The 27,678-nt window shown below is 39.5% G+C and overlaps 1 protein-coding gene across 6 annotated transcripts in view; it reads right to left on the bottom strand.

Annotated features, from left to right (window-relative positions):
- TET1 (tet methylcytosine dioxygenase 1) overlaps positions 1-27,678 on the bottom strand; it is an 80,350-nt gene that overhangs the window by 14,198 nt on the left and 38,474 nt on the right. For 4 of the 6 annotated variants that reach the window (XM_037401021.1, XM_037401024.1, XM_037401025.1 and 1 more), the window contains 6 exons: positions 15,469-15,677; positions 14,340-14,490; positions 10,893-10,982; positions 10,286-10,423; positions 3,630-3,650; positions 1,664-2,003 (listed from right to left, as the gene is read on the bottom strand). In XM_037401021.1, the coding sequence (XP_037256918.1) occupies positions 1,664-2,003; positions 3,630-3,650; positions 10,286-10,423; positions 10,893-10,982; positions 14,340-14,490; positions 15,469-15,677 (949 nt within the window). The remainder of the gene's footprint in view (positions 1-1,663; positions 2,004-3,629; positions 3,651-10,285; positions 10,424-10,892; positions 10,983-14,339; positions 14,491-15,468; positions 15,678-27,678) is intronic. The other 2 variants (XM_037401027.1, XM_037401023.1) reach the window with 1 other exon arrangement.

Raw genomic sequence — 27,678 nt, 5'->3', positions numbered from 1 at the left:
GACTTATTATCACCAGCCCTTGTAAATTACTTTACCAAAATACTTTTAAGTCAAATGAAGTAACTTGGTTGTTTACAGTTACTTTATCATTTTTGCACGTTCAAGGAACAAAATTCTGTGTTCCCAAAGCATACGGCAAAACTCCGCACAGTGTACCATTTGTTAAACGCATGGGTTTCAGACACCAAAATCAGATCTATTTGTAACTACAATGTCACATTCAGGTAGGCAGTTTGTAACTCCGGTTCAGTGTTTCCAAACAGAGTTCCAGTGAGATCAGACAATTTCAGAATTCCTTCCCAAACAAGAGCCCTCTAATGCTTCCCATCCACCCTAAGCACAATGGAAGTTATTAATCATTGATTCAAAGTTACTGTTGGACGTCATCCTCAGCCTGAGGAGTCCTTTAATTTTTTTTCAAAGCCTGGACTGTGTCTCCCAAACTTGCATGTGGATTAACTGAACGTCTGTAATTTCCTGCGGGTGTCAGTAATACCGTTTTGCTTGTTCTTATTCCATCTTGCTATATGCAATGTTTATTGGTTGTCCTGACTCCTCTACTGAAGCAAAGCAGGGTACAGAGTACAAATGACAAAAAATGTGTCAAATGGATTTTTTAAAAAATTTCATCCCCCCACCGCCAAATGCAGGTGTTCTTCTAAACACATTTAACTGTTACTCCTCCCCTTAACTCTACTACGTATATCTGGATGTCTTTTATGAAATAAAATTATAGCAGATTGGCTGATTTTCCTATCTTCTTCTTAAAAGGTAAATAGGCTATGCTTTAATTACTTTTATTTATATTTTCCCCTCTAATAACAGAATCTAAGTCCATAGACTACGCTTTAATTACTTTTATTTATTTTTTCCCCTCTAATGACAGAATCAAAGTCCATGGCTCTCTCCACTTCTTCCTTCTTTGCTGCTTCTCTTTACTGCAAAGCTCCCTGGAATAGTTCTGTCGTCCAAGGTACTGGCCCACAACCTGACCCCAGGTACAACAGCGTAAATGAAAAGCGCCCCCGCACAGCTCAGCCAAGTCACAGTTCCGTGTTGCACAAACACATGCTACAGCAGGGGCCTGCCCACAGCAATCACCTTGTACCAGAACAAGCACGGCATACCTTTCACCTAGCTGCCGACAGATTCCACCTCTCTGGCCCTTGCTAAGAATATTTCAACGAACCATTTCAGTAGCGCTGTCTTATTTAATAAGACCTGGGGTTTTTTTGCAGCAGTATCCATACCATTGACAGGAAATTATCGAGTTCTGAGAAAGTCATTGTCTTACATAGGAAGTTGGTAACACAGTTCTTGTACTTTCAAATGACAAAAATTCATGTCAGTTATTTAGATAAACATTCCTACAACACATTTCAAGATGATTCTACTGCCATTATTTATTAGAATATAGGAACTTGGAAATATTTCACTGGTGCTCACACACCACCAGAAATTTATTTTGGGGCAATGACCTGTTTTTTCTCCTGTGCCAGGAGAGAATATTGACTACAGTTCCTGCTCATTAGCCCCTAAAATGCAGAATATGCAGGTATTTTACAAAACCAAGTACTAAGGAGCATTTCCTTCCCCTCAGATGGGGAGTAAGAGGCCACACAGTATCAGGAGAGACTGGCAGAATGTAATAAGCACCACTCACCTAAACAATGCAAAGCGTTGCCAAGATTTTCTGGGGCTTCACTTTTCAGCTTTACTGGTGTCGAATATTTTTTATCCATTAATGGCTGCTTTTCAGTCGGGGCCCTCCTTGTGTCTGGTTTCTTTTTCTTTGTAGCTCTGAGAGGCTCAGCTAACATTCGTACTTCCCTGGGAAAAGCTGTGAGCACCTGTATGGCTCCGGCTTTTATCTTAGCTTCCAGTCCCTCTTCGGTGCCGAATTCATCTGTTTGTGAAATTTTGTAAAGAGGTAACACATGGAGCTGTTCATCACTTGGAATCACCCCCACTCTCCGGTTATCTTCCTTCGTTAATGTACAGACCTGGCAAGAACAGAAACATTTACAAATACAACCCCATATATAAAATACACAAGTTATTTAAATATTAGACTTCATTGTTTTCTTACCTTTTATGACCTGAATGCTATGGGTTTTTCAAATGAAAACATCTTACAAATATGTTGTTTGATTTACGATAACGCAGAAAAATTATTGGTACTTGAAGAATAATATCAAGGCACACATCTTGGACAGGAAAAATGAAACTTTGGCTCAACTTGTGCTATCCACAAATACATGCCAACCTTGGTAAATAATTTGAGCTGTAAATTCCCATGCATTCAGAATTTTTTTTTGTTTTTTTTATACATACTCGATGTTCAGATTAATTTTTAAGGACTAAAAACTATGAAAAAATAAAATACTATTTTTAGATTGAACAAGAAGTTTCTATGACATGGAACTGGTTTTGTTTTGGCTGGCAAATGAGAGAAAAAGCCACAAACAGTTACTCGTACTGCTCTTATGTTTTTAGCAAATCTCAGCTCTGACTCCCTCCCTCTCTCTTTATACACACTTCCTTAAATCAACACCCTTCCCCAGCTCTGCCTGCCTGCTGTAATGGAGTCATGAGACTCAGCAAATGTTTGGTTTCTCTTAGGCCACTGACCTACTTTCTCCTATTAGATTATGTGTTGGTGAGATACTGGAGCCAAGAGGAGAATGTTGGTTACATCCAGCTTGATAAGGGCACATCAGAAACATGGATAAATATTCAAACCTGCTGCAACAGTTTTCTTGCGATAATTGATTTTGCCAAATCACTGCTGAACATTTGCAGTACTTAGAATTTTCAGCACTTAAAAATTCTGGCTATTAATAATACCAACCCTTCACCTTGAAAGCAGCGCTAAACCCAGCGGTATGCTTTCTGGTTTCACTCTGTGCTTTCCAAGGGATGGCAACCATTTTACATATATGAAAAAGTGGGCAAATAGTCGTGCCATTTTTAGATTTATCAGTTACATTCATAAGAGACTACTGTTTTTCACAACAACAGACTACATTGCTGGAAAGCCATACATTGATATCACGGCTTGCTTAAGCTTCTATTTCACAGGAAGTTAAGTTACTAACTACACACATACAGGAATATGCACGCCATCCAAGGATAAGATGATACTCCCTAAATGGAAACGCTATCATTCCATCATTGTGTAGGCTGAACGTGATACCCATCATAAACAGTTAATCGAGTTTCCCAGAATCTTGTCACCATGCCTAACATTCCAGGGAAGAAGAATGATATTTGTTATTATTATTTAGAGGGAGGGGAAAACCAAACATACTTATTTTATTTTGCAGCACAGCTTTCACACAAAGGCATCACACAATTACTTCCAGAACAATAAAGTTACAGAATCACAAACTAAAAATCTGTAATAATAAGGTGGCAGTTAGGGCTTTATAAATAGCTATATGCGAAGCTTGACAGTTGCAGAGCAGCAAAAGGAGAAACTTTGAGGGGTGGAGACAAAGGAGAAGAGCTTTTCAGGTGGCGTTTTGAAAGGATCAAGAGAAGGGCTCTTAAGAAGGCAAAGTGAAGGAAGGGGCAATTAGAAGCTGATGGGTAGCGTTTACTGATGTGCTTGCTCCATGCGTACTTACCTCCGCTGGGCAGCCTCTGGACTATTGAGGAAGATTTAGAAAAAACAACAAGTTGTTCCATGAGCAGCAAATGGCGCCTGGTTTCCTATGGACTTCTCCGTCCCCACGCTTCCACGCGCCCAACCCCAGCACCGTCATCCCTGCTCCCTTCCGTGCCCCGCCACCACCTCCGCTGGGCAGCGAGCAGGAACAGGGCCCAGCTGAGGCTGGGTGCCGCCTGGCTGCTGGGCCAGCAGAAGCATGCAGATAAACCTGGGCTGTGAGAACCATGCCACTTGCTCCTTGAGCCAAGAACCATGCTCCTTGATGAAGGAGCCAACCTGGACCCATCTCCTCCACTCACCAGTGAAATTTCACAACTTGGAATAACAGGTTAAAATCTCCAAAGACAATTCAGTTTCCACAAAGGTCAATAAAATCTGGTTGAAATTTGGCAAGAGTTTCCAAGTCAATCAGGAAGAGTGAAAGAGAATAGGATATATAGAGAGCACAATCACATATGACTCGTGTTCTTAAAAAAGCCCAGCACATCGCTCCCCTTCTGAATTAAAAAGTAAAGCAATGATAAACAAGTACGGAGGGGCCTAGCTGCCACTTTCTCATCAGAAACAGGGTGATTCTCACTTGTCTTTTAAAATACTCTGTCCAACCCATGTCTCGACCCACGCACTAGTCTGAAAAATGTCCGTATCTTGAAGATTCAATCCACAATCTTGCTTACTTTGGAAACAGAGACCCTCATCCAATTTACAGTTCTAAATTTTCATGTATTTTACCAGACACTTTCATGGAAAACTGATCTTGTACATCTATTAGATTTATTCTTTTCCATAAAGATTTACTTTTAAAAATGTATTAATTATCTTTCATATGACTTACATTTAGGCAAACATAAGATTAGCTCTACATTTCCACGGTGCTTGGCCCAGGGGTGAGCATACAAACAGAGACAAAAATCAAAGCCTGTACTGGTTGAAGGAAAACCTATTTTAAGCAAAAATGAATATGTGTCACTATCACAAAGCCCACACAGCTAACAAACTGTTTTGAGGAACTAAAGATGAGGGCTGCAGGATACTGGCAGAACTACGTTGAAAGTATCGTCAGCTCCAATACACACAATATATTAAATACTGAGTCAGAATACATAAAATTAAGAAATCAGTGTATATTCAGAATTGTGTTAAAAACCTGATGACCAGTACACCTACAGCCTAAATACCATGACAGCAAATCTAATGTATGTAAAATTTCAAGGTCAGTGTCCTCCATAATGTATTTTAATATAAAAGGAAGGACACAGTGGTAAGCAGGCAACTGAGAAGTTAATGTTATGGGGAAACCAGCTACAGATTAAAGCCCTACAAATAAACTAGCAGTTTACAGCTGAAGTAATCCACCAAATGAGCAACATCTACTTCAACAGCCACTCTAATATTCCCATCTGTGCAAAACGCTCTACTAAGAATCTTAAGAGAAGCTATTGCTGAGAAGTTAAAAGCAATAGTTTCCATCGGTACCGATACTGTGCTGCAGACCAACCAAAATGAAACCTGAACATGAGAAAACCAATCGACTCTCCAATCGACTCTGTTACAAAGTCCAGTTACACAGTAAAGCTACGTACCCTGCTACTCTAAATACTTTTTCCAGAACACACAGCTAAATCATCCAGAATGCTCAACAGCCAAAGGAAATGTTGGCCCAGTGGTTTGTTTAGGTTTCCAGTGTGCTTGGTGATCAAAACCATTACCTATTCTGGGTTTAGTGATGTCATGGTAGAACTTGCATGTTTGTAAAACTTTATTTTTGTTTCTTTTAAACTTAAAATGCACCCATGAACTCAATGAAATTCCCTCCACAGATTTCCAGAGAAACATCTGTAGCTACGCAGCTCCCAATGCATTATTCTGGGACTCTTTGATCTGCCTTTGTCCTCTTGAACTTCACATGTAGAAATGATGTAGCCTTTTCCACTGTGTCGTAAGAACAGCCGTTTTGAGTACAAGTTTCAGCAAAGCAGTCAAACAGCCTTTCTAAACTTGAAAGATGTAATCAAGTTTCCTATCCTCATCTTCCCGTGGCAGATGGAAAGCAGAGGGGGTGCCATTTGGGACTGAGGTGCTGCTGCATCATCACCTACCATTACAAATAGGAACAATGTTGATTTTCCTTTACAGCTGAGACAGACTGTGTGTTTTATTGGCCTGTTACACCCTGGATAAGCCTGCGTAAGTCTGAGAGTCAGAGAAGGGAACCCCAAACGTACTTTCCTTTTGGCCACTATATACACACACAGACGTACCATCAGTCCGCGTTTCTGTATGTATGCTGCAAGACAGCTATGGTGCGCACGCCATAGAGTGATCTTCTAATGCTTCTCCATTTTCACAGTATAAAGAACAGTAATAAAAATCCTTCCTCTACAGCTCTGCGGGGCTTATCTTTTCTCCTGTTTGGTATATTCTGAACCACCAGTAGTTTAAGCATCTAGGACTTCTGCAGTTCACAAAGCAAGCTGTGGGCATGGCCCAGAATGTATCTAACCTGCACAGACACATCTGTACATATTGCAAAGGCTTCCACCTATATGCAATGATTTGATGAGCTGTAACTAAGAAATACAGTAAATTATTGGAAGAGCAGAGGATTTTTTTTTAAATAAATCAGGAATAGTTTGTTGATGGATTCCTGATTAGCGCTATTGCTGCTGCTAATACATTTTATATTGTAGCTGCCCTTGAAGCATAGATTTATCTTCCTCCCCTTCTTCCACAGTGCCTGCTACAGACTGTGTGGCACCAATGATTACACGTAATTGCAGCTTGTTTCCCTCCTTCCTCAAAAAGGACAACATGCCCCATAGGATAAGAAACACCCATATACATCCTATAGATCTAGTGAAGTCTTCATTCACCATTTTGTTCCAGTGATTTAAATGGATTCACACAGCTATGCAGAACATGATCCTATGCAGCTAATCCAACAAACAGAAATATTTCACAGGCTCCATTAATAACTACAAAGCTTTTATCTGTGTGTTGCTCATTTAGCTTCGTATCTACAAGGAACACTGCACCCTAACACTGCAGTTGTAAACGTACATCAGCGGTCCTTAGGAGAACGCTAAAAGATGACAAAAGGAGTCTGAGTAAAAATCGATGGTATATTTATTGACTTAAAAACTCAATCCGTAGGCAGAAATTACTTTTCCTACTTTCAGATAAAAATGTTAGTTTACACCTCTGTAGAATTACCAAGTGTGTTCATTATACTACAGAGCAAACAGAGAATAGTTTTAGCTTTTCTACCAAAAAGCAGCCCCGCTAAATTCAGGGCATGATTCTGCTAGCCAGGAAAGGTGTTCGGCAAATCAAATCTCCCATGGTAAACATCAATTTGTGTAAGTTAAGATGTACTATTCTATCTTTTATCTATAGAAGACATTTCCCAGACTTTTTCCCCCACTGCTAACAAAAATGACAGCCTCATTTTAACAAAAATGACAGCCTCGTTTATTTTCAGAATCGCATACAAATAACACAGCTAATCATTAAAACATGTATACCCAGAAAAACACAAGGAATGCTTTTCTGAAATTCCGGCAGAGACAGAGCAAGGGAATTATTATTGACAGCTCATTAGATAATACATTAGTATACAGTAAACTCTCATGCTTATCGTTAAACTCATCTAAGTGCATTGCTGAACTCACGTCTGTGTCTGGTTTAAATAATTTAAATAGAGTCTGGTTTTCCTTTCCTTTTTGTGCACTGTGCAGCATTCCTTTCATATCTGTGGTAAGAGTGATTCACCAGTAACTGAAGGGAGAGAATGAGAAGGTGTCACTTACACCGCAAGTAGCGGTGATAGAGCTGGCAACGTTCGCAAATACCAACTTATAAGGTATTAATTTTAACCTTTTTATTCTAGAGGAACTTTAGATCTTATAAATGAAGATTTTGTGTTGGAATAAGGAGGAAGGGAAGAATTGTCTTACCAACACTAATGAGATGCAAGATGACAAGTACACTTTGGACATACAGATTTAAACTGTAAGGTGTGACTACCATATTAAAAAAATCAAATAAAATACAAGAGAAAAATAGGTTATGGAAGTTTGAAGTTTGTAAGGCAGTGCAAATTGTTCTCATTATGTTTATTACTATGTTATCAGAAAGCAATCTATATGAAAACCATCCCCTCAGATGTATAACTTGCACATAGTACGTTTTACAGACAAAATGTGTCATAGTTACGTAAATGACTCCTCCATCGTTATTACCGATTATTTATAAGAAATCATAATGTATTTTAAAGTAAGTAGGTAGCCAAAGTACCTTCTGGAACTGAATGGGAATGCAGCTGGTGACCAAACAGAAGCTAGAATCACACGTAGGAATTTCTTTTTGTGTTCTTACCACTGGTTTTCCTATCTTATTACCAGAATTGGTTATAATTTCGATCATCATCAAACTGATCTAGATTGACGAAAGCCAGCATGTCCTATCACCGTTTGCAGAACAGCAATGTTTTTTTCCTTTAGGCTTCCAATACGTACCACTGTAACTATATAGCTAGACAGACTGAATAGACAGCAAACCCTGTATGTCCTATCAGTCACAGCCCTATGTACTCACTGTGAAGGCTGTATATAGATCATTAGGTAACTGAACCCTAATGACCTTGCAAATGCCCCAATTCAAGTATATAAACTGAGCATTAATACGTGCAACTATCTCCTGTTTATATATAGCCCTTTGTTGCAAGTATATTAAAATAAAGAGATAACAAACCTAAATAAAGAGACTATCAGCTATGCACTAGTTATTTGTATGAGTGAGCTGTCTGATGAAAATTGGATTCTAAGGCCTGGTTTTCAGCAGTTACAGTAATTTGATAATGTCCTTCAAGGCTTACAAAGTTTGGCAGAACTTGATAACAGAACGACAGTGATAAGTTCTGGCCTATACAGCAACCTTGCACAGGTCATAATTTTCCATGCTTTAAGATTTGGAATTACTTGCAAACACATTATGCACAATCCATAGAAATAAAGTATCAACACCAGCAAGGATAATCTGAGGCTGAAATAACATCAGATGATTATGGGTGAATACATTTGTAGAACTATTCCCTGGTACATTCGTCAAAAAACCAGGGCTAATAGTCCCTTCAGCTGCTTCTGGCCACAACTTACAACTTCTCTGGGATCCAATGTGGCGGAATGAATAGCAGACTCAGTTTCTATTTAATTTGTCTTTAAATTAAGAGGCAATATAGCACATAAAGTATTATTATTTTCAGAATGCCTGAATTAAATTTAATTTAAAAGTATACCATGCAACTTGTCATGAAAAGGAAGCCTCATTTTCAAATCTGGGATCTTTAAGAGGTTTGAATTCCTACACTTCAGAAGATTTGAACGGACTGTACTATCACATGAGCTTACTCTCACACACATAGCATCTCACTAATAGTTTGCGAAGTATGGTTCTGGCACTTTCTTACAGATTATGTGCATGTAAGTGGCATTCAACGCTAGGGCAAAACAGGACTGCCATTCCTGGTGAATTCTGAGACCTGCGCTTCTGTCCTTTAAAGTAACAGACATTTGCCCAACATACAAGCACACAACGTTAAACAGCTGTACCAGTCATTTCATTGCTGATACAAATGCCAAATGTTAAGTATGTGTGTGAATGCAACATTTTATTGATTCACAGCAACATAATAATACAATTTTCATTCCAAATTCTAAAAAAGACCCTTTCTAGAGTAGACAGAGATTTCAGATAATTTTTTTCCAGATATGCATTCCTTGATAGAGAAATTACTCTTGAGTGTACCTCCACTGACGTACAAGAAGTCATCTTAGCAATCTAGAGCACTGAAATGCTTTGAATACTAAAAAACACATTGCCAGTTTTTATCTTTTCTCCTTTGAGCTTGGCTTTCTTCAAGACTGTGGTCTCAATCACTTAACTGAGCAATTCCCCAATGTTCCCCCCTCCCAGCAATTCAGCAAGGTACTTGTTACAACAACTACACACCAAAAAACCCACACCTGCGGGTTTTTCTTTCATACTGAGATCATAAAAGTCACCTGACTCCACCATGACACAGTACTCTCTATTTTTGGACTAGTAACTACACTAACATGAAGCCTGGTAAGTGCACAGTGCAAGATTAAGTTAATGTGATGAGAACTGAGCTTCAGGGAGGTAGAGTTAATGATGAATCAGTTTGATTTAGCTCTTACTCTACAGCTCTTTCCATACGGCTCCTTGGTTAGGTAATTATTTGCCTTTGAACACCAAACCTCTGCTGTGAATAGCTTATCTGTCCTATGGCCAGTCCTCTCCAAAGGACCTGGGTGTCTCAAAAGAATGAAGGTATTTTGTAGTAGGGATCACTCCCATACCTTTCGTGGTCTGTTCTGTAATAAGATGAACTTACATCATCTGTAGACCAGTATTAAATACATGCAAATAATATGGGAATTTATAAATGGCAACATGCAGTTAATGTCATAATACCTAAAAAAAACCAAACCAACCTTCATGCAAATGTACCCGGCTAAGTCAAGCAGCATTTTAAAACACACAGTTATCACAATAGTAAACAGTACAAATGAGAAAATCCTGTGTACGTACCACAGTGCTTCCATTGTGCATGTTATGTGTATCCTTATGGGCATGGGCACAGAAATCTATGCAAGCTGTTACACCAGAGAAAGGCCTACCGTCCTTAGATCCAAGCCGGCAGTCTGGGCCCATGTGTTCATTCTCCACCTAAAAGTAAAATAAACTACAGGTACTTGGGACTGAAAGTGAGCGGCTTGGAACCCCATGAGCCACAGCTGCACTTGGGACTGAACAAATGCAGCCAGTAAGAACAATCGGAAAGCACCTATTTTCCTATGAAATATGTGACACTTATGACTGGTTCTCAAGAAGATAATCAGCTTCACCAGAGTCAAAATGCCTTTAAAGAATAAAAACATTTTATTCACAGTATTACCTCTAAGCCATTTACGTGTGCACAGCTCAAGGCATAACTTAACCATCAGTTTGAATAAAAAAGGTGCATTATTTTAAAACTAGCCAAATGAAGCAACTGCTGTAAATAAGCAATGGAATCCACCACGTCTGTGAGGTCTGTGGCTTCTACCGACAAACATACTTTGGGGTTTCATCTTGTTTTTAAACTATGCTGTCTGTTCAGAGCTACAGCTACACCAGCTGAATGTCACAGGCCTACCTGGTTCTGGAAAGCTTCAGGAGCAAGCTTTTTATAAACCGGAGCCAAATCAGTAGCTAAAGTTTGCAAATTATTTTCAAGAAGTTCCTCCTGCAGAGAAAGGTGACATTTAGAGTGTTGTAATTTGCTTTGTAAGACTCTAATCCAGATTAAAGATGCCTAACAAGTCAGTCTGTATTTCACAGTTTATTAATCTGACTTCTCTTCCGCTGCCCTTTGTCACTAACCGGAAAAAAAGTTCACTATTGCATGACTAAAATACCAAAATCATTACATGTAAGTTAACCAAGTAACAATGGAGGACATCTGCTAAGGCGAAGAAACCCAACACACACAGAACCAATTTCTGCATCATTTCCCCCGAGCTGATATGTGGACTGTCAAGGAGGGAGGAATGTTTCACACAAAATAGAGAAGTAACATCCAGAAGAGAAAAATTACACCACATGCTGAGTGGAGATGGAACCCCAGGTCTTCTTGTAGCGTTTTGCTTATGGGGCCTTAATTTATGTTGTCACAGCCCTGCTAAAAGAAGCCTAGGTTTCCACCACCTTTTGCTTTTAATTGTATGAGTAACTCCCAGTAGCATTTAACATTAATTTAATCTCTTAGGGGAAAAGGTACATTTCTAACATTGCAACAGAACTTTTATCAGGAACATTTGTTAAATATTTTGTTCTTCGGAGGTGCAAAACTCAGGACTTTATGGAAATGTGTATCTACTAGATTTGGAAGTAATACTCCTTTCCTTGGGCTAAGCCATATAAACATGGAACCAGCTAGGTGGGCTTCTATGGCAGTCTAACATTTAAGCGCTTACTTCTAGAAACAACCCATATGTTCTCTTCCTAAATTTTTGCTTTTCCAGGAAAATCACCAACCAACTGGGAAAGAAAAAGGTGGTGATACACTGCCTACTTTGTTTTCCTCCAAGGGCCGGGCTTTGAGAGACAACCGCAGCTTCGGTTTTGCATACTGTATAGTGGCAAAAAGCAACAGTTGATTTTATTTTGTTTAAAAAAAAACAAGAACAAAAAAATTTCCAAAACCAAAACTCCGTTATCACCATATACTGCAAACACAAATGTATGTAAACATACGGATAATTTCACATTTTTCAATGTGATGTTACATTACAAATTGATACTGTATTTTTTAACTCATACAGTTTATCAACAGTTGATTGGGACCACAAGTTTTTCTGAACTGCACTGAAGGTAACGCATCCTTAATTATCTGTCCTACGTACTATTCTTACCTAGGTATATTACACCCTTAACCTCATCTCACTCCATCCAGTGCCTCAAATGATCCAAATCTTTCTGGACTTCGAACTATCTTCTTCTTAATTTGCTATACCTCCTAGCTTTATGTCATCTGCAAAATCATCAATATCCAATATTTAGCTAAAAGAAGCATGTGCTAAAAAAATTAATGACAAAACCAAATTAAGAGAAAAATTATTTACCAGTAATTTCACTTCTTTGAAGTGCACTGACAAGCTGCATGCACACTGCACCTGCCCCAGCACCACTGCCACCAAGAGCTGGAGGCTTTTGCACAGTGGTAGCCTAAGGGTGCATGTGCTCCCCTTGCAGGCACACACCGCCTGGAATACCTGTCAGCTGTGCCACCCTCATCCCTCTCAGCTGCAGAATACAAAGAGGTTTTAAAACAACTTCCATGGAAAAGGGAAAGCTGCTATAAATGCTGTTGTGCTTCAGTAAGTGTGCAAATGGAGCTCAGGGTGGCCACTTGGCAGACTCAAGAGGAAGTGATATCACCAGCACAGCTTGCAGTCTCACAAAGCACATTCCCATCAAAGACAGATCTATTTGAGCTGTCTCGTAAGAGATCTGGCACAGCCTAATATTTCATTAGGCAGCACATATCAAGGTTGCCACCTTTGTTGATTCATCAGCCAATGTTATTAAAAACATTAGAAACCTACAGAGAAAACACATGCACAGAATGCTCCATGCCTAGCATTACACAAGGGAAGAACCTACAAACACAGGATCACAGAGAATGAAAAAGGACAAAGGAGGAGGAGCAGGGCTTCTAAGATGAAAGAATCCCTAATAAATACATTTTTCCATAAATGAAAATGTCTAGAACAAATTCCTTCTTGAGACAAGCAGGGCTATTTTCAGCTTGTACTGCCTTTGCCTTAGTTGTGTATTCAGTGAGAAGGGCAGAAGGACTGCGTGCGCTTTATTCTGTTTAGGCAGAAGCCCCCCCCTTTAAGCCCTAATGAAGTCTGTGAATACCCACAGTGCGAGTGGACAGCACAACTCTGAGGAGACTGAAGGGTTTGCATTCCCACACATATGCATAAAAGATGCTTCATTAAAAAATAGGACTTGGGAGGAATATTTAGCTCCAGTGAAACAACTGACTTCACTCTCTTCCAAGAAACAATTAACATTTCACATTGTGTATACACCACACATCAAAAAAAGCAAGAGTACCTCTGCTACTGTCTGGACTCCACCCAGCTAGGTATTTTCTGTAGCTAGCAGCAGTGGAGTTCAGGAGCTGAGAAAGATGATGGGCAGGTGACCCAAACAGAGCGCTAGGTAACTGACTGCGCTGTAGTATATGTCTCTTCAAGCATGCCAGATGTGCTAGTAAAGCCATGACACTTTTATCTAGGAGTTCCACAGGGAAGTGGGGTTAGAGCCATCTACAGTCAGAACCAACGGTACTGTTGAGTTACGCTGAGGAACATATGTTCATGAGGCAGTGGTTATCAGTCTATAACACCTGATTTCTTTTTCATTAAATTATTCCCATTGTAAAAAACATTTGGTTGGTTTTGGTTTTAGAGGTTTTTACTTCACATATCACCATGTTTTCTGTGCTGTCTCAGCTTCATGTCATCACTGACACTCATAAGCAGCAATTACAGTATCATTTCACTGTATCATATCTTGGCATGTTCATTTCCTTCAAGAATGTTTATAAAACATGCTGTTCACAGAAAAACCAGTTTATTCTAGGTGGCAGACAGAAGACCAGGTTGTCAGCGGGTCAGCCAGCAGTGTGAAAGCAGTGCAGCCCAAGGTACAAAATTTTCCATGACAAGACAAAAGGACTAAATCTATGAGGTGCAGGCTTTGGTGCTTAGGAAAAAAATTTAGCTGTATTTTATACTTGCAAAGAATTAACATTACAGAGTTACACAGTGGAGCTAAATATGCATACAGAAAAGCATTTAAGGGTAATTTTAGGGTATCTTAATACATAGTAAGGGACACTAAATTTTCATACAGTGGTAAAATTAATAAGTTCTACAGTTACAAAACAGCTGGGTGCCTGTGTGAGAAGTTATGCATACATGTGTGAGAGAAAAGGGTGGATATCCGTAGATACAATTTCTAGTTCTGAAAATCATCGGAATAAATACCTGGAGGAAAAAAAACCAATGAATGAAATAAATCTTACTTGCTTAGGGTCATCTGTGAGAAGCCTAAATTTCCTGGGGTTTTTGCTTCTGGCAAACTTACAGCCATTGAAATACATACTCCATGAACAGCCAAATGAGAATGACGCTCCACAAGTTTCTGGATCAAGTCCTTGACATGCACAAGTACGACTATGAAAGGAAATAAAGACATACCAAGTTGGCCGATAACACAGCTCTTTTTATCTTTTTCCTTCTGTTTTGCTTGTTTAAGTCAATGCTATTTGCTAGTTCTTTTATTATACATAGCATAAAACCACAGGAGTTTATGAAATATATGATTTAACCGGATACCTTTTGTTAATGAAATACTCGTGTAGAGGACTGACTTTTTTCCCCATAAAGACAGTCTCAACTCCCCAAAGCCCCAGTTCTGGGAAATAAATACATAACAATCAGTTACAGCTATATAGATATACCCACACTACTTCAATTTTTACTTTTCCAGTTGAATAAAATTTTTATCCCAGAAAATACTACTGCTACTAAAGCCCACCCCTAAATCCACAGTTATTTTGTTACATGTGACACTACCACTGGTTCCAAATACCACTGATCCAACTCTGAAAGTCTTAAAACTCCACTCAGCCTGACCCTTTAAAAACACAAGCATTAGATTCAGGTCACTGTACAGCTATTAGTGTCTGTTAAACACAGGCTAGACAAAAATCAGCACAAAGGCAGCACTGCTACAGAGCCTCAGCTGCAATATATTATCTAGTCAATTAAACTGAAGTCCTCCCAGAGACACAGAGAGGAAGATCCTAACCTTGAGTGTTCAGTCTGTCACTTATTTAAACAAATCACATATCACCTTCATAGCAGCTCGTTAGCATGGCCATGTATGCAAAGGGCACACTGACTGTCTTTGGGCAGCGTGCACAAAGCCAGAAGAGAAGCTCATGGCCATTCATTTCCCTGAATGCTCACAGCCTGGTCTCTAGGAAAAGCCAGGAACTAAGTTTTTTACTGAAATGACACCTAGTGGTTTGTAATTTTAAATGAGCTTTTTTACATTTATTTTATTAGTCGAACTATTGAATTCTCAAGTTACTTATTGCAGAACGTTCAACAAGCAACACAACAATCGTTCGCTATTAAATAACTTACTCTTCATTTAACGCACATCTACGGCTGGTGGGACAGCCGTATTTTCTGAGACTCTGTGTCAGTTCTTTGTACAGCGTATCAGCCAGGAGATGCGGGATCCCTTCCCAGGCCAGTATGAGAATCACGATGACGGCAGTTTGGCAGTGGTGTCCTGCACGCTGACGTACCAAGCACAGCAACTTTTCCTCATCGCTACTTCTTCGTATCACCTGGAAGAATCATTTTGTTTATTCTTTGATAAGCGTAGGAAACGCGTAACGTGCTGCTCTTCTCTGGGACATGTAAGGCCTGGAAGAGTAAGAAATACTGCCGCCCAAAGAGTGTCTGTCAGCAAGCAGGACTGGGACAGCATCACACACTGATCTCTGGTGTAGAACATGATTTTGCGTTGCCTTTTTACCTGTAGAAGAAATAGCAGTACATTTCACAGGAGGAGCAATATTTTAAACGTTCTACATAAACAACAAAGAAGATGCATTAAAGGAAAATAACCACTAGAAGGAAATAATAATCCCGAGACAACGTATCTGCTAAGAACCTAACAGTTAACCTTGAAAATAATACAGAGAACATACTGCCAAAACCCAGCACGCAGGTCCATAGCAGCACACCACAGAAGCACATGCAGGCGTCTGTTAGGATGGTTACCACAGTTATGTATCAGTACATAAAATGGTTCCCACCTTGCAAAGTAAGATTAGAAGAAAGCAATGAGAATAAACTGTGTTCTTGGTGAAGGAAACAATGAGATTTTTCAGAACACATCCCTAGACTACCTACATTACAGTTCTTAGCAGAGCGCTGAAGTTCTTACCAAACTGCATGATACACAACGCAATCTTTGTCAACCTTACCCATAAAACACAAAGACTAATACAATATGGATCAGTACAATATACCAATGAATAAAAAGGAATTTTTTAAAAATATCGAAGAACTAGACAGTCCTACTCCCCCATACTTAGGTTTTTTATCACAATCTGAAACAGAGCTGAAATTTAAAATGAAAAACCACAATAAAGCTAGATAGTATTAGAACATGATCTTTGAAAATATGTTTCTTTATTTTTCCAACGTGTTTTAGCCAGCATAGCCTGTACGAGGCCTCCAACAAAGCTGTCAAGATCCCAGTGTTAAGCTTCAAACACATTAGGCCTGGACCTCTCTTGGGCAGCAAAGGCCAAATCTTCCTCCTCGGCTCCACCGCACATGGATAGGGACCAGGAGGTCCCTCCTTACTGCGTGCAGAGGGCGGCTAAGGCTCTGCCAGCTCCACAGCAATACACTCGCTCAGAGCAAGCAGTCGGTCACCTTGGCTCTCCACCCAGCGCTCCCTCTCCACCAGCAGACCTCCCATAGGTATGGCACTAGTCACGGACTGTAAAAGCAGGAAGACAACGGTGTTTCACTTACTCTTTGAAAACCTCCAGATACCTGAGTTTTCATGCAGATTCCCTACTGGACTGATGTCAAAGCTTCTTTGTTGCCAGAAGTGCAGCTGTCATTTATGTGTGACCCCCAGCCTGATCAGCTCTGATTAAATTATTTGAACTCATTAAAAGTGGGGACCAAAGTACGCTTGCAATTAATCTGCAAATGAGAAAGTTTGCAATAGATGAACAGTTTCAGAGGGAATCTGTGCCAGCTTAGCAGGAAGAAGCAACCTTAAAGTTAATTTGTGTCTTCTAAAGTTAATCATGCAGTCTTACAATCAGCTTTAAACATCATGAGAAAACAAGCAAAGGCATCTGAGGTACCCTTGCTCAAAAGGAGTCTTGGTTGTGACTGACCAACGAGTACAGTATTTTTTACAAAGAAAGAAAAATAATGCAACTCATTTACATTTGAGTGAGGTTTACAGAAAATCTATTATGGCTGATACACAATACAGTTATTCACGTCAGTGTGAGCTTTACATTCCTGAGGCAGCACAGTTCCTTCAAGGAGGAGAGAAATTGAGGGTTTTTTACTCAGCATGAAGGGTGATGCTTTTACTTTTTTGTTTGTCTGGGGGTTTGTTTTGTTTCTGGAGTTTGTGACTTCAATAAGGTTATCTGGTACCTTATAGTTTCTCAGTACAACATCAGGTTGCCTTTTTTGAGTTCTCATATAGTTCTAAACTGGAAATACACAGTCCAGGAAAACTGACAGGCAAACAGGAAGGAAATTTATAGTTAAACATAGCTGGAATTTGCTTCATTATGCATACAGTGGAGAATGCAGTGCTCTTATTGGACCCAAAAACATTTTACAATTCATCATCTTTCAGGCCACAAAGGTAGCGAATTGATTTGTCAGCTGTCTGAATTTACTTTCCGTGGCTCTTGAGAGGTTATATGGTATGCTCATCTGCCTACAGGTGGAGTGCTCCCATCCTTTTGTTACCAGAGGTAAGGCACTTTTCTCACCTGTCTGTTTAGAAGAACACATCTTGCACCAAAACAATCACGGTTCCCCTGGGCCCGCAGACAGAGCTGGAGCCATCGTGCTTTTCCTGCGTAAACTGGCGATACCCCTGTCAGACGTGCTACAGCTGACATTCTCAAGCAGGAACAGAGCCTCTCTTCTGTGACAATATATCCACAGCAACACCCCAGTCAATATACAGAAAAGCACATTTGAGCAAGACAACCACAAACCATCAAGTAAATCCAGCCAGCTGAAACACCATGTCATTCTTGAGGATTTAACGGTTTTTCTAGTGGGGAAAGAGCCACGGCAGTTGCCATAGTTTGACTCGGTGACTTCTTAGTTACAGTAACACTGATGTAACTCTCTTATTGCTAGATGTATACCGTATTATAAGTGTGTGTGTGTATATACACACACATATGTACCTATATAAAGCAAAAGTAAAACTGCATTTTTGTTACTAGTGGTTATCTGAGTAATCCAATCCAAAATATGACTACTAACTGTGTAGTGCTGGTCAAGATTTTGCCTGATGTGCTTACAGATCTGACTTCTTACTGTTTTTTAAGTAAAAGAGCTAGTAAGGCTTTAGTTGACGGATCATTTCTTGAATTACTTTTTAGCTGTCTCCACTTTATTTCTATTCCAGTTTCTGCAGCTTGTAATTACTGGGGATGAATCCAAGATCTTTTCACCCTTAAACATCTCCTAACCATACAGTGTTTTAACCACCTGCCCCCGCCCCTTTACTTTATGGAAACATCACTTGTTAAATTCATACAACAGCAACACCATCTTAGTGGTGTCACCAGAAGAGTAGTATAAATAAAATCTCAGCCTACACTTTAGTTTACTTTATTCTTTTCAGCGTGCATTTGACACTGTGTCCTCCTCAGTAGGGTAAACGCTGTCACTACCACAGATAATACAATAATAATGCAATTTATTAATCAGTTCTTCATGCAATCATTTAAAATGTGTATTTATTTGCTATTGCTTGCAAACATAATTCCCAGTGTACTTATTGCTTACCTATGAAACACTGAGATGCCAGATATTAAGTTAAATATGTAACAAATACAGCAAGTCCCTGAATGTTTCCTCAGACTATAAGCCATGCACAAATCAGCTGGCAAATCTTGTGTCCAAAAGCTGTTGGTACTATTCATGATAAAGTGATAAAGTGATAAAGCAAATAATTTAATACTTCAGTTTGTTTAATTTTGGTCCCTAATACATTTAAAAGGGATGAAAAATCAAACATTTAAGTGGTGGAATTTTAAAGCTCCGTTTTTAAAATGGCAGAATAAAAACATTTTCCCCTGCAATTACTTTTCCACACAAACTAACCATGTGGAAGTGTGGACTTCTTAGTGAGTCACATAGAAAAATAATCAACAAAACAGACTTGTAATAAGTCGGTATAACACTTGAATGTAACAAGCAATAGGACAATAGCAAACGGCCTCAAGTTGCGCCAGGGGAGGTTTAGATTGGATATTAGGAAAAATTCTTCACCAAAAGTGTTGTCAAGCACCGGAACAGGCTGCCCAGGGAAGCAGAGGAGTCACCAACCCTGGAGGCATTTAAGAGGTGTGTAGATGTGGCGCTTAAGGAAAAGGTTTAGTGGTGGACTCAGCCGTGCTGGGTTAATGGTTGGACTCCGTGATCGTAAAGGTTTTTTCCAACAGAAACTATTCTATAGTCATCTTTCTGCAGGTATGTAGGGCCAGATTATCCCTGAACTTGTTTGAGCAAGCACTAGCTGTCATCAGTACGAAGTATCCATCAAAAGATTCCCACATGAACAATGAATCATCCGTTTCAGCTGCAATGCAGCACTTCTGGAAAGCAACAGACCTAACAAACTCGCCCACAATGCTTGATCAGTACTTACCGGCCCCGTTCTGCACTCACAACAACGGGGTGTGATGTTATGTGCTACTCATTCCGTCACCTGTTTGCTAACATAACCATGTCTAGGACAAAAGGAAAAACTGAAATGGGACACTCCTCCTTCCAAAGAGCTGTCTTATGCACACGCGTATTTGGACACACGATACCACGATACATCCTTGCAGGCTGCTGAGTTGGGCAGGATGCTGATGTATTCTGACTGTTTTCAAAAACCAAGTTGTGTACATCCCTCCCGTGCTGTAGTCAGGCACCCACCCTACCACTCTGTACTATGCCTGTTCTGCATTATTATGGCTCTCTGTGTCCTGTTTATGTGTACATCTAAAGGAAGGCAGCAGTTCAAGTAATTAATTTTATTACGTAGCCCAGATATTTGAAAATGGCAGAATGTGAGAATAAGAGCAGGCCTTCAAAGTGAGCCAGCCAGCCAGCAAGGAGAGAAATACAATCAACAGCGACTATGGCAACATACCACAGCTAAACCTCTGTTTCTACACACCGCAAAAGGTAGAAGTTTACCCAATTTTCTTAAGAGAAAGCATGAGCCAAAAGCTAAAGTGTATTTACTGAAGAAGAACCACAGAGCAGAATTTGCGCCAGCAATTCAGCAACAAGTTATGGGATAAACAAGAGGAAAAGTTGGTTTTTTCACTCCTTCACATACAAGGACAGTGAAGAGACAGAAAGGCATGCTAAGATTAAAGAATACAAGAACAGGACAAGGTCAGGAGCGGACTGTCCAGCCTTATCCTGAGAGTGACTAACAGCAGTTGCTAGGGATGAGGAGTAAGAAAGGCCCTTGGATGCGGAGATGCTTCTCAACAACCACAAGGCACCTTCCAGGCACCTGCCAGCAGCTTGGAAAATAATGGTCTCTCCCAGCTTTTGAAGGATTTGCTTTTTGAGCATCTGTCTACTCACTTCTAAATCTCTGCAGCATTCTACCACCCACTACCCTCCTGGGCAAAGTTCAGTTCCAGACTGTGTGAAAGAAAAAACCGATACCTTTTCTTCAGGGTGAGCTCGCCCCTGCTAGTGCGCTCTGGTTTTGATACAGGGTGACTGTGAATAACAGGGGCTATGCAGCTCTCCGTGCCACCAGAGCCTTTAGAGCGCCTTCTCCCCTTCCCTCTGCGCCAGGCCGATGGGTCTGTACCTCTACCTGCCTTTGCTAGTTCTGCTGTGCTTTGAGTTGAGGGACCAGAACTGGACAGTGTTCAAGACTGGGGTGCACCATGCTTTCTCACACAGGTGTAATTATGTTTTTTTAATGTTTTATGTTTTCTTTGCTCCTCCCCAGTAATTCTCCCCAGTTTCTTTCGGTGTTTTCACCACTGCTGAACACTGAAGCTGATGTATAACAAACTGTTTATCCCAAGCAGCAACACGCAACCTAGTGCCCATCGCTGTATATGAATATAGAACATTCTACTTTTTGTGTAACTGTATTTATCAAGTGAGTTTTATCTATCACTTTAGCAGCCATTCGTTCTGGATCACAAGTCCTTCCTGCTCTTCCATGATATGTGTCCCTCCTCATTATCCTGAAAAACTTCGTATCGTCAGCAGTTTGTCACCTCAGTGTCTCCCACTTTTTTCAAACAATTTCTGAGTGTATTGAACAGCTATCGATAAAACCTGCTGCAGCTGTCCAAAAGCTGAAGTTCTACTTATTTGAATTATTTCTTTTAGATTGTTGAAGCAACTGTCTCAACCCTTGGCAGGAGCTCTAGAACAAGGAATAAGTACACTGTGAATAAAAATTACTTGATATCCTTAAACATAAGCCAGTCTATCTAAATTAGCACGTACATGACTTATGCAAGTAGCTAAGGGGCGACTGCAGAAGCTCAGCATACCAGATGCTGAATTACCACATGGATGAGAAATTACTTTCCAATTTAGGATCACCAGAATAGTTTTGTTAACATGACACAAACCAGACACCACCAGCAAATTTTAATTGCCAGCTAAATGCACCGCTATAAATTACTGGGTGAAATAAAAATAATGGAACCAACAAAAAGGTCCTTTTTAGGTTTATTTCATCTCCATATGGTTCCACGGCAATAATCCCTCCTGTCCATTCTGAATTTCTTCAGTAAAACAGGGTATCAGTAGCTGATTTTAAAGTGAGAACATAGCTCAACTGCTCACTGTGATTTCCTGAAATAGGCAGCTCAGGACACTCTGGCTCCAGGTTTTCCAACCTGCAGATTTTACCTCTGCACAAAGTTCACGTATGGAGTCTTTTCTACACAGGACAAGATTCTCTGCTAAGCTACAATTCCATAATAACCTACAGCAGTGCAAAATGAAAGCTCGGTGCTGTTAAAACCTGCTGCTGTTCTACCAGGTGATGCTGTGTAACAGCAGGAGAAACATTCTTGTCTGCCACAGAAGCAAGTCTGCCCTCCCTTTTTCCTAATTCACTCCTACACACACGTTAAACGACATTAAACTCTCTTCTTACTGGAAAATGTTATATCCTCATTCTCAGCATGTCTAAGAGATATTAAAATGGAAATAAGTTCCACTTCCATAAATTCTCTCTTCTCAAGTACTAGCAGACTACATTAAGAGTTAGCACAGAACAGTCACTGTCCATCACAATACTACGAAGTTACTTAGCTGTTCTTACAGGAGTATCAGTGAAGTGTGGTATCTCCAATTATCTGCAGATGGGTTTTTTCAGGTTGCTGCTGGGAGCAGTATTGTAGCGTTTACAACTGTGCAGATTGCAGTATATATAGGTTAAATGACTCTTCTACAATCACACAACCAACACTGCAGAAATGAGGACAAAATTCCAGTCTCAACTCCCAGCATCCTCTTACCCTCCTGACTCCCTCAGAATTCCCTTTCTGTCATGTTTCAGGCAATGGTAAACTGCACCTCTTATGATACGGATGACAATAAGAATCTACTCTCTCTGTTCAGGTATCCCATTTTTTTAATTAAAGTAATGATAACAGGAACTTAAATGCTTGCTCTTTTTGTAATACTTAGTTAAGATAAACATAGCTTTTTCATTTAATGTTTACTCTATTAAAATATTTGAGTTCTTCTTCATATTAAACAATATTGAAACTTTTATTTACTTCAGAAACCATGTAAAAGAACCTGATAATTTTGATTGTCAAAGCATTGCAGCACTTAACAAAAAAAGGCTTTACTTTGGATAACATTACAAACATTTTCACCCAAAATAAACTCCTCTAATTCTGTACTTAGCAGGTGTGCCTCCTGGCAAACGGTGAAAATAGTGCTTGCACAGCTACAGTACCTGCTACACACACAAACTGAATGTATTACATGATTATAGCAATAAAGTGATGCTCTAATACACCATTGTCCAAAAAAGTGAACAAAACTCCCACCAACCACCCTCCTTGTGTGTCAGAATTAATTTCCTTCCAGAATTCTCCTATGGAGAACATAATTTAAACATAGACACAGTTTAATAAATTAAATAAAAGCTTTAAGTACAGTAAGCTGTTTAAAGCAGAATGGAGCTGCACATTCTACTTAAACCTGTGGCCAGAAGACAGTCAGTCCAGGAGAATTTGCTTTAAAGCCCTTTTCAAATATATTTCAAAAATTTCCTACTCTGCCATGTTCCAAATAGCACAACAGCTTCACTACCCCCAAGCCAGCAGTGCCGCACCAGGCCTCCTGACCATTTCACTGCCAGGTGGGGTACACAAAGTACCTTGCTCATTTCTCAGTTTGTTTTCCCTAATAAATTACACATCTCTTCTAATACTAACAGTAACTTATATGTAGAGAGCCTAGAAGCTGGAGTAACTTCTCAGTTTTCTTGCTTTTTCAATTTCCAATTTCAGTCACTTACTCAAGTCAAGCTAAACTAGAAAACTGAAAAAAAAAATAATCTCTGCATCTGCAGAAGAATCTGTTGTTATCAAGGCTCATGCAGCAGCCAATAAATTGTAGTTTTTGGCATTTAGCCACAAATTTCTATCAGTTCAATGATCTATAAAATCTTGGTTGTAACAGTGGGTTATCTAAGCATTACTTTAAAAAAAAATCATTAATTTCAGTGGCTTATATTAGGTTCAGGTCCGTACAGGACTAATTTCAAATTTAGCTGTATTTTATAAGTATTTGTAATCAGGTTTTTTACCCATTTTTAATCCATCCCTATTTTTTATTGTTTATATATCTTACTAATATACAACAACACTGTAATACTACAGGAAAGTTAATAAAGATCTGTCAAGTTATAAACATAAAACCCAAGTAAGGCAGACAGTACAGAAGTGAAAAAGTTTGAGAAACTACTTGCAAAAGATAGAAAAGCCCCATAATACTGTATTTGCAAACAAATCAAGGCCACCAGCAGGCTAACAGAATCTGAAGGGTCAACAGATCATAAAAGGCTGGGGGTGGGGGGTTGGGGTGGGGGGAAGCAATCAGAGAAGATAAGGCTCAAGATGAAAAAAACACTGGTTTGGGAAGATTCCTATATCAGAAGCCTTCTTCACAGGGGATGATCAAGGATTTTTTTTCCTGAAGTTAAAGCTCTGACAAAAGTGGTCAGAGGACAAAACAATAAAAAAACCACCAAAAACCATGCCCCCCACCAAACAGTAGCAATTTGCTAAGTTCAAATAATACCCACAAAAGCAACTCAAGGATGAAACAACTGAAGTATTAAATGCGATGTGCACTGTTTTGATTTATAATACATTAGCATCAAAGGGCCTGAAGATTACCAAGAGGATACCACTTTATAAAAAGACCCTAGAAGAAATATGTTGATTCAGTGATCCCACTAGCCTGGTATCTCTGTGGGGCAAAGCCATGATCACACAGGGAACTATGAGGCACAGGGAAAAGTAAAATAAACTTTTCTGAAGTCACAGCTCAGTCATACTGCAGCTCCTTCTAGATTTCCAAAAGCCATTGAGTAAGGTTCCTTAGTAAAGGCTCTTAAAAAAACCCTAATGTGTCTTGGGACAAATCAAAAGACCACACATCAATAACTGGTGAAAAGACATGAAACAAAGGCTGGTATGTCTCCGATGAGAGCTCTGTAGAGCTGTGTTCAAGCCTGTGCTCTTCAGCATATTTGTTAAGGGTAAATAAAAGGATGACAACATTTGTTGATGACACTAAGCAATTCAGAGTAGTGAAGACAAGCACAATCTGCAAACAAATGAAGGAGGAGCTCATACTGCTGAGCGGGCAGTAAAATGGCAGATAAATTTCACTGTAGATGTGCATATTTAATGCACATGGTGAAAACAATTCTATTTTTAGATAAAGATGGACTCCGAGCTGGCCATTACCATGCAGGAATGAGAATCTGGCATAATGATAGAAAGCGCTATGAAAATGTCGAATCACTGCTCTGCAACAGAGAAATAGCACAAACAACTGCTAGGAATTACCGAGAATAGAGCACAAGGCTGAAAACATTACACCAGCATTTTAACTCCTAGCATAAGAGAACAGGAAGGAAAAGGAAAAACACAGATGGCAACATTTATGAAAGGCAACTGAACACAAAGTCACTGTCTCCAGCTCAGGGAACCACAGAGCTGTGAATTACTGGAAACCAAGTGAATCTTCTGGGAGGCAGCTGCCCTGCTCTTATACCTTTATGCCATCGGTCAGTGCCGGAGATGGGATATTGGCAAGAAAAACCTCCAACCTGACCCGGCCGTTTTTAATTGCTTCTTATCTCTTGTCTTTATTCAGAGCTGGAGCCTTAAAAATTATATTGCAACTCTGAATAAAGACGACAGATAGCAATGATAGCTTAGCTGATCCAAGCCAATGTCCACTGAAAGCAGAAGGAACCCACAGGAAATGGGTTTAATCAAGAAAACATTAAGACCTGCAGCTGACCCCCTCTGAGGTCAGTGACATGTATCTTTGACTTCAGTGCAGCAGGGCAAAGCCTACAGGAGTTACTCACAAACAACTAACAAATTCATAAACCATTTCACATCAGTCGAGGTAACTGTAATTTACCACCAGACATACCAAGAAAAGGAAAAAAAACCAACAACCACCCCACAACCATGGGACCAACACGTGTCAAGTCACTTATCCCTGGCTGGTTATAGGGGATTCCCAGTAACATGAAACTTTTTATTATATGAATGGGTTACTAAGAATGACAGGCCAGTAATTTCAGTACTTCAAAGGGTTTTTTTTCTTTAACTTATTATGAAGTATGACTTGGGCAAATCAAAAAAGCAAAAGAAATCCAAACAGAAAAGAGTACGTTTATCCTGACAGATGTCACAGAATGGGAAGTTATTTTCTAATCATACAGCTATCACCTACACAGATATCCACACATTTGAAATCTCTGGCAAAACTATTAATTCTGTTTTGACACAAAAATGAGACTATACAATTCGATGTAAAAAAAGTCAAGAGGTCAAGCAGTCGCCTTGCCACGGCATGTAGTGAAAACAATAGCAAGCCCATCTTCACTGCACAGTTTAGTTCACGTGGGTGTCGGTCTAATGCTTACACATACAGCTACCACAAGGTCTCAAACCCTAGGTAGTATTTACTAATAGTATTTAGGTTTAACTAATAGGAGCATTCTTGTCCACATCCAGAGGGACAAAGTATCACCCTGAAATATAATACATGAAAAAAATACAGGAAAGACAGATACTCATTTCTTCTCAAAAGAAAAGTGATAGAGAAAAGATTCTGCTAGTTTGTGATAATCTGAAATATAAGGAAGAAAACATCAGCTCCTTTCGGGGAGTCTGTTTCAGTAAGTGTTTAACACACCAGACACATATCTGGAGCCACTTAAGCAAAACCAGTTTAGGAGGGAATCAGTATTATGAAATGCAGTCACTAACAGAAGAATGTTAGTAAGGTATCTTAGAAAGCTTCTTTTAATCTTAAAATGTTTCTAATGAACCAGTAAGACAAAATTATCTAGTAGAAATAGGGAAAATTAACTGGGAGATCAACAGATATATTCAATTTTTTTTAATCATATTTACTTCAGCAAAGCTTCATCGTGGTCCTCTCACCAGCAAGTCTCAGGAGCCCTAAGGGCAATAGCTTGTCCATCTGCAAAGCAGAAATTACTCTGTCCCAAAGTACATTGTAAATGAGTAAGTGAAAGTCTCTGTGCAGCTGACAGAACCTTGTGACTACAATTATCAGAGAGCACAGCAAACTTTTTCCACAAAATGTGGATTTTGCACAGGATGAAACAGTTCTACAGAGATTTCAGTGATTTCCTTCCCTCTCTTGTACTGAACAGTCACACAGTAACAGCAGACTTGGAAAAACATTCACCTCTTTAGGTCTGAACTTGCACACACAAAAAGGCACTGCTGCATAAAACAAGATTGGAACTTCAGTTAAATGAACATTAAAGCTTACTCTCGCTGACACTTTACATACAGAAATGTCAAAATCTACCTAACTGGAGAGCAGGTCCCTATACCTTAACACAGCCTTTACTGTATGCATCCGAGTGCTTTCTGACTGTCATGATGTACACACGTCGGACACCTACAGCCATGCAGATATACAATAAAATCTATCATTTCTGCTTTACATAAAGGACAGTATGTTGATACTGGCAACAGAAAAATCAAGTTTAAGAGTTAGTTTTAAATGCCTTCTTCCTTTCAAAGGCTCACAAGTATTTCTGAGGTAAGATTTTTAACTCCTGTCCTCTGTTAAAACTGAGTGTTTTATTTAGTTGAAATACTGAAAAAAAAAAAAATAAAAATCACTCCTTTCTTTTGGGGTCAGTTGTTTATGAAATTAGTTTTACCATCTTTTTTTCCTGGATGCTGATTTGTTACTAAATATTATCTAAAGCAACATGCACATATGGATTCCTTTCTGAACAATAGTTTACGT

This window comes from Falco rusticolus, chromosome 9, assembly GCF_015220075.1.
Source record: "Falco rusticolus isolate bFalRus1 chromosome 9, bFalRus1.pri, whole genome shotgun sequence".
Classification (NCBI taxonomy): Eukaryota; Metazoa; Chordata; class Aves; order Falconiformes; family Falconidae; genus Falco; species Falco rusticolus.
The sequence above is the reverse complement of the archived record's forward strand: the minus strand, read 5'-3'. Positions and strand labels throughout refer to the sequence as shown.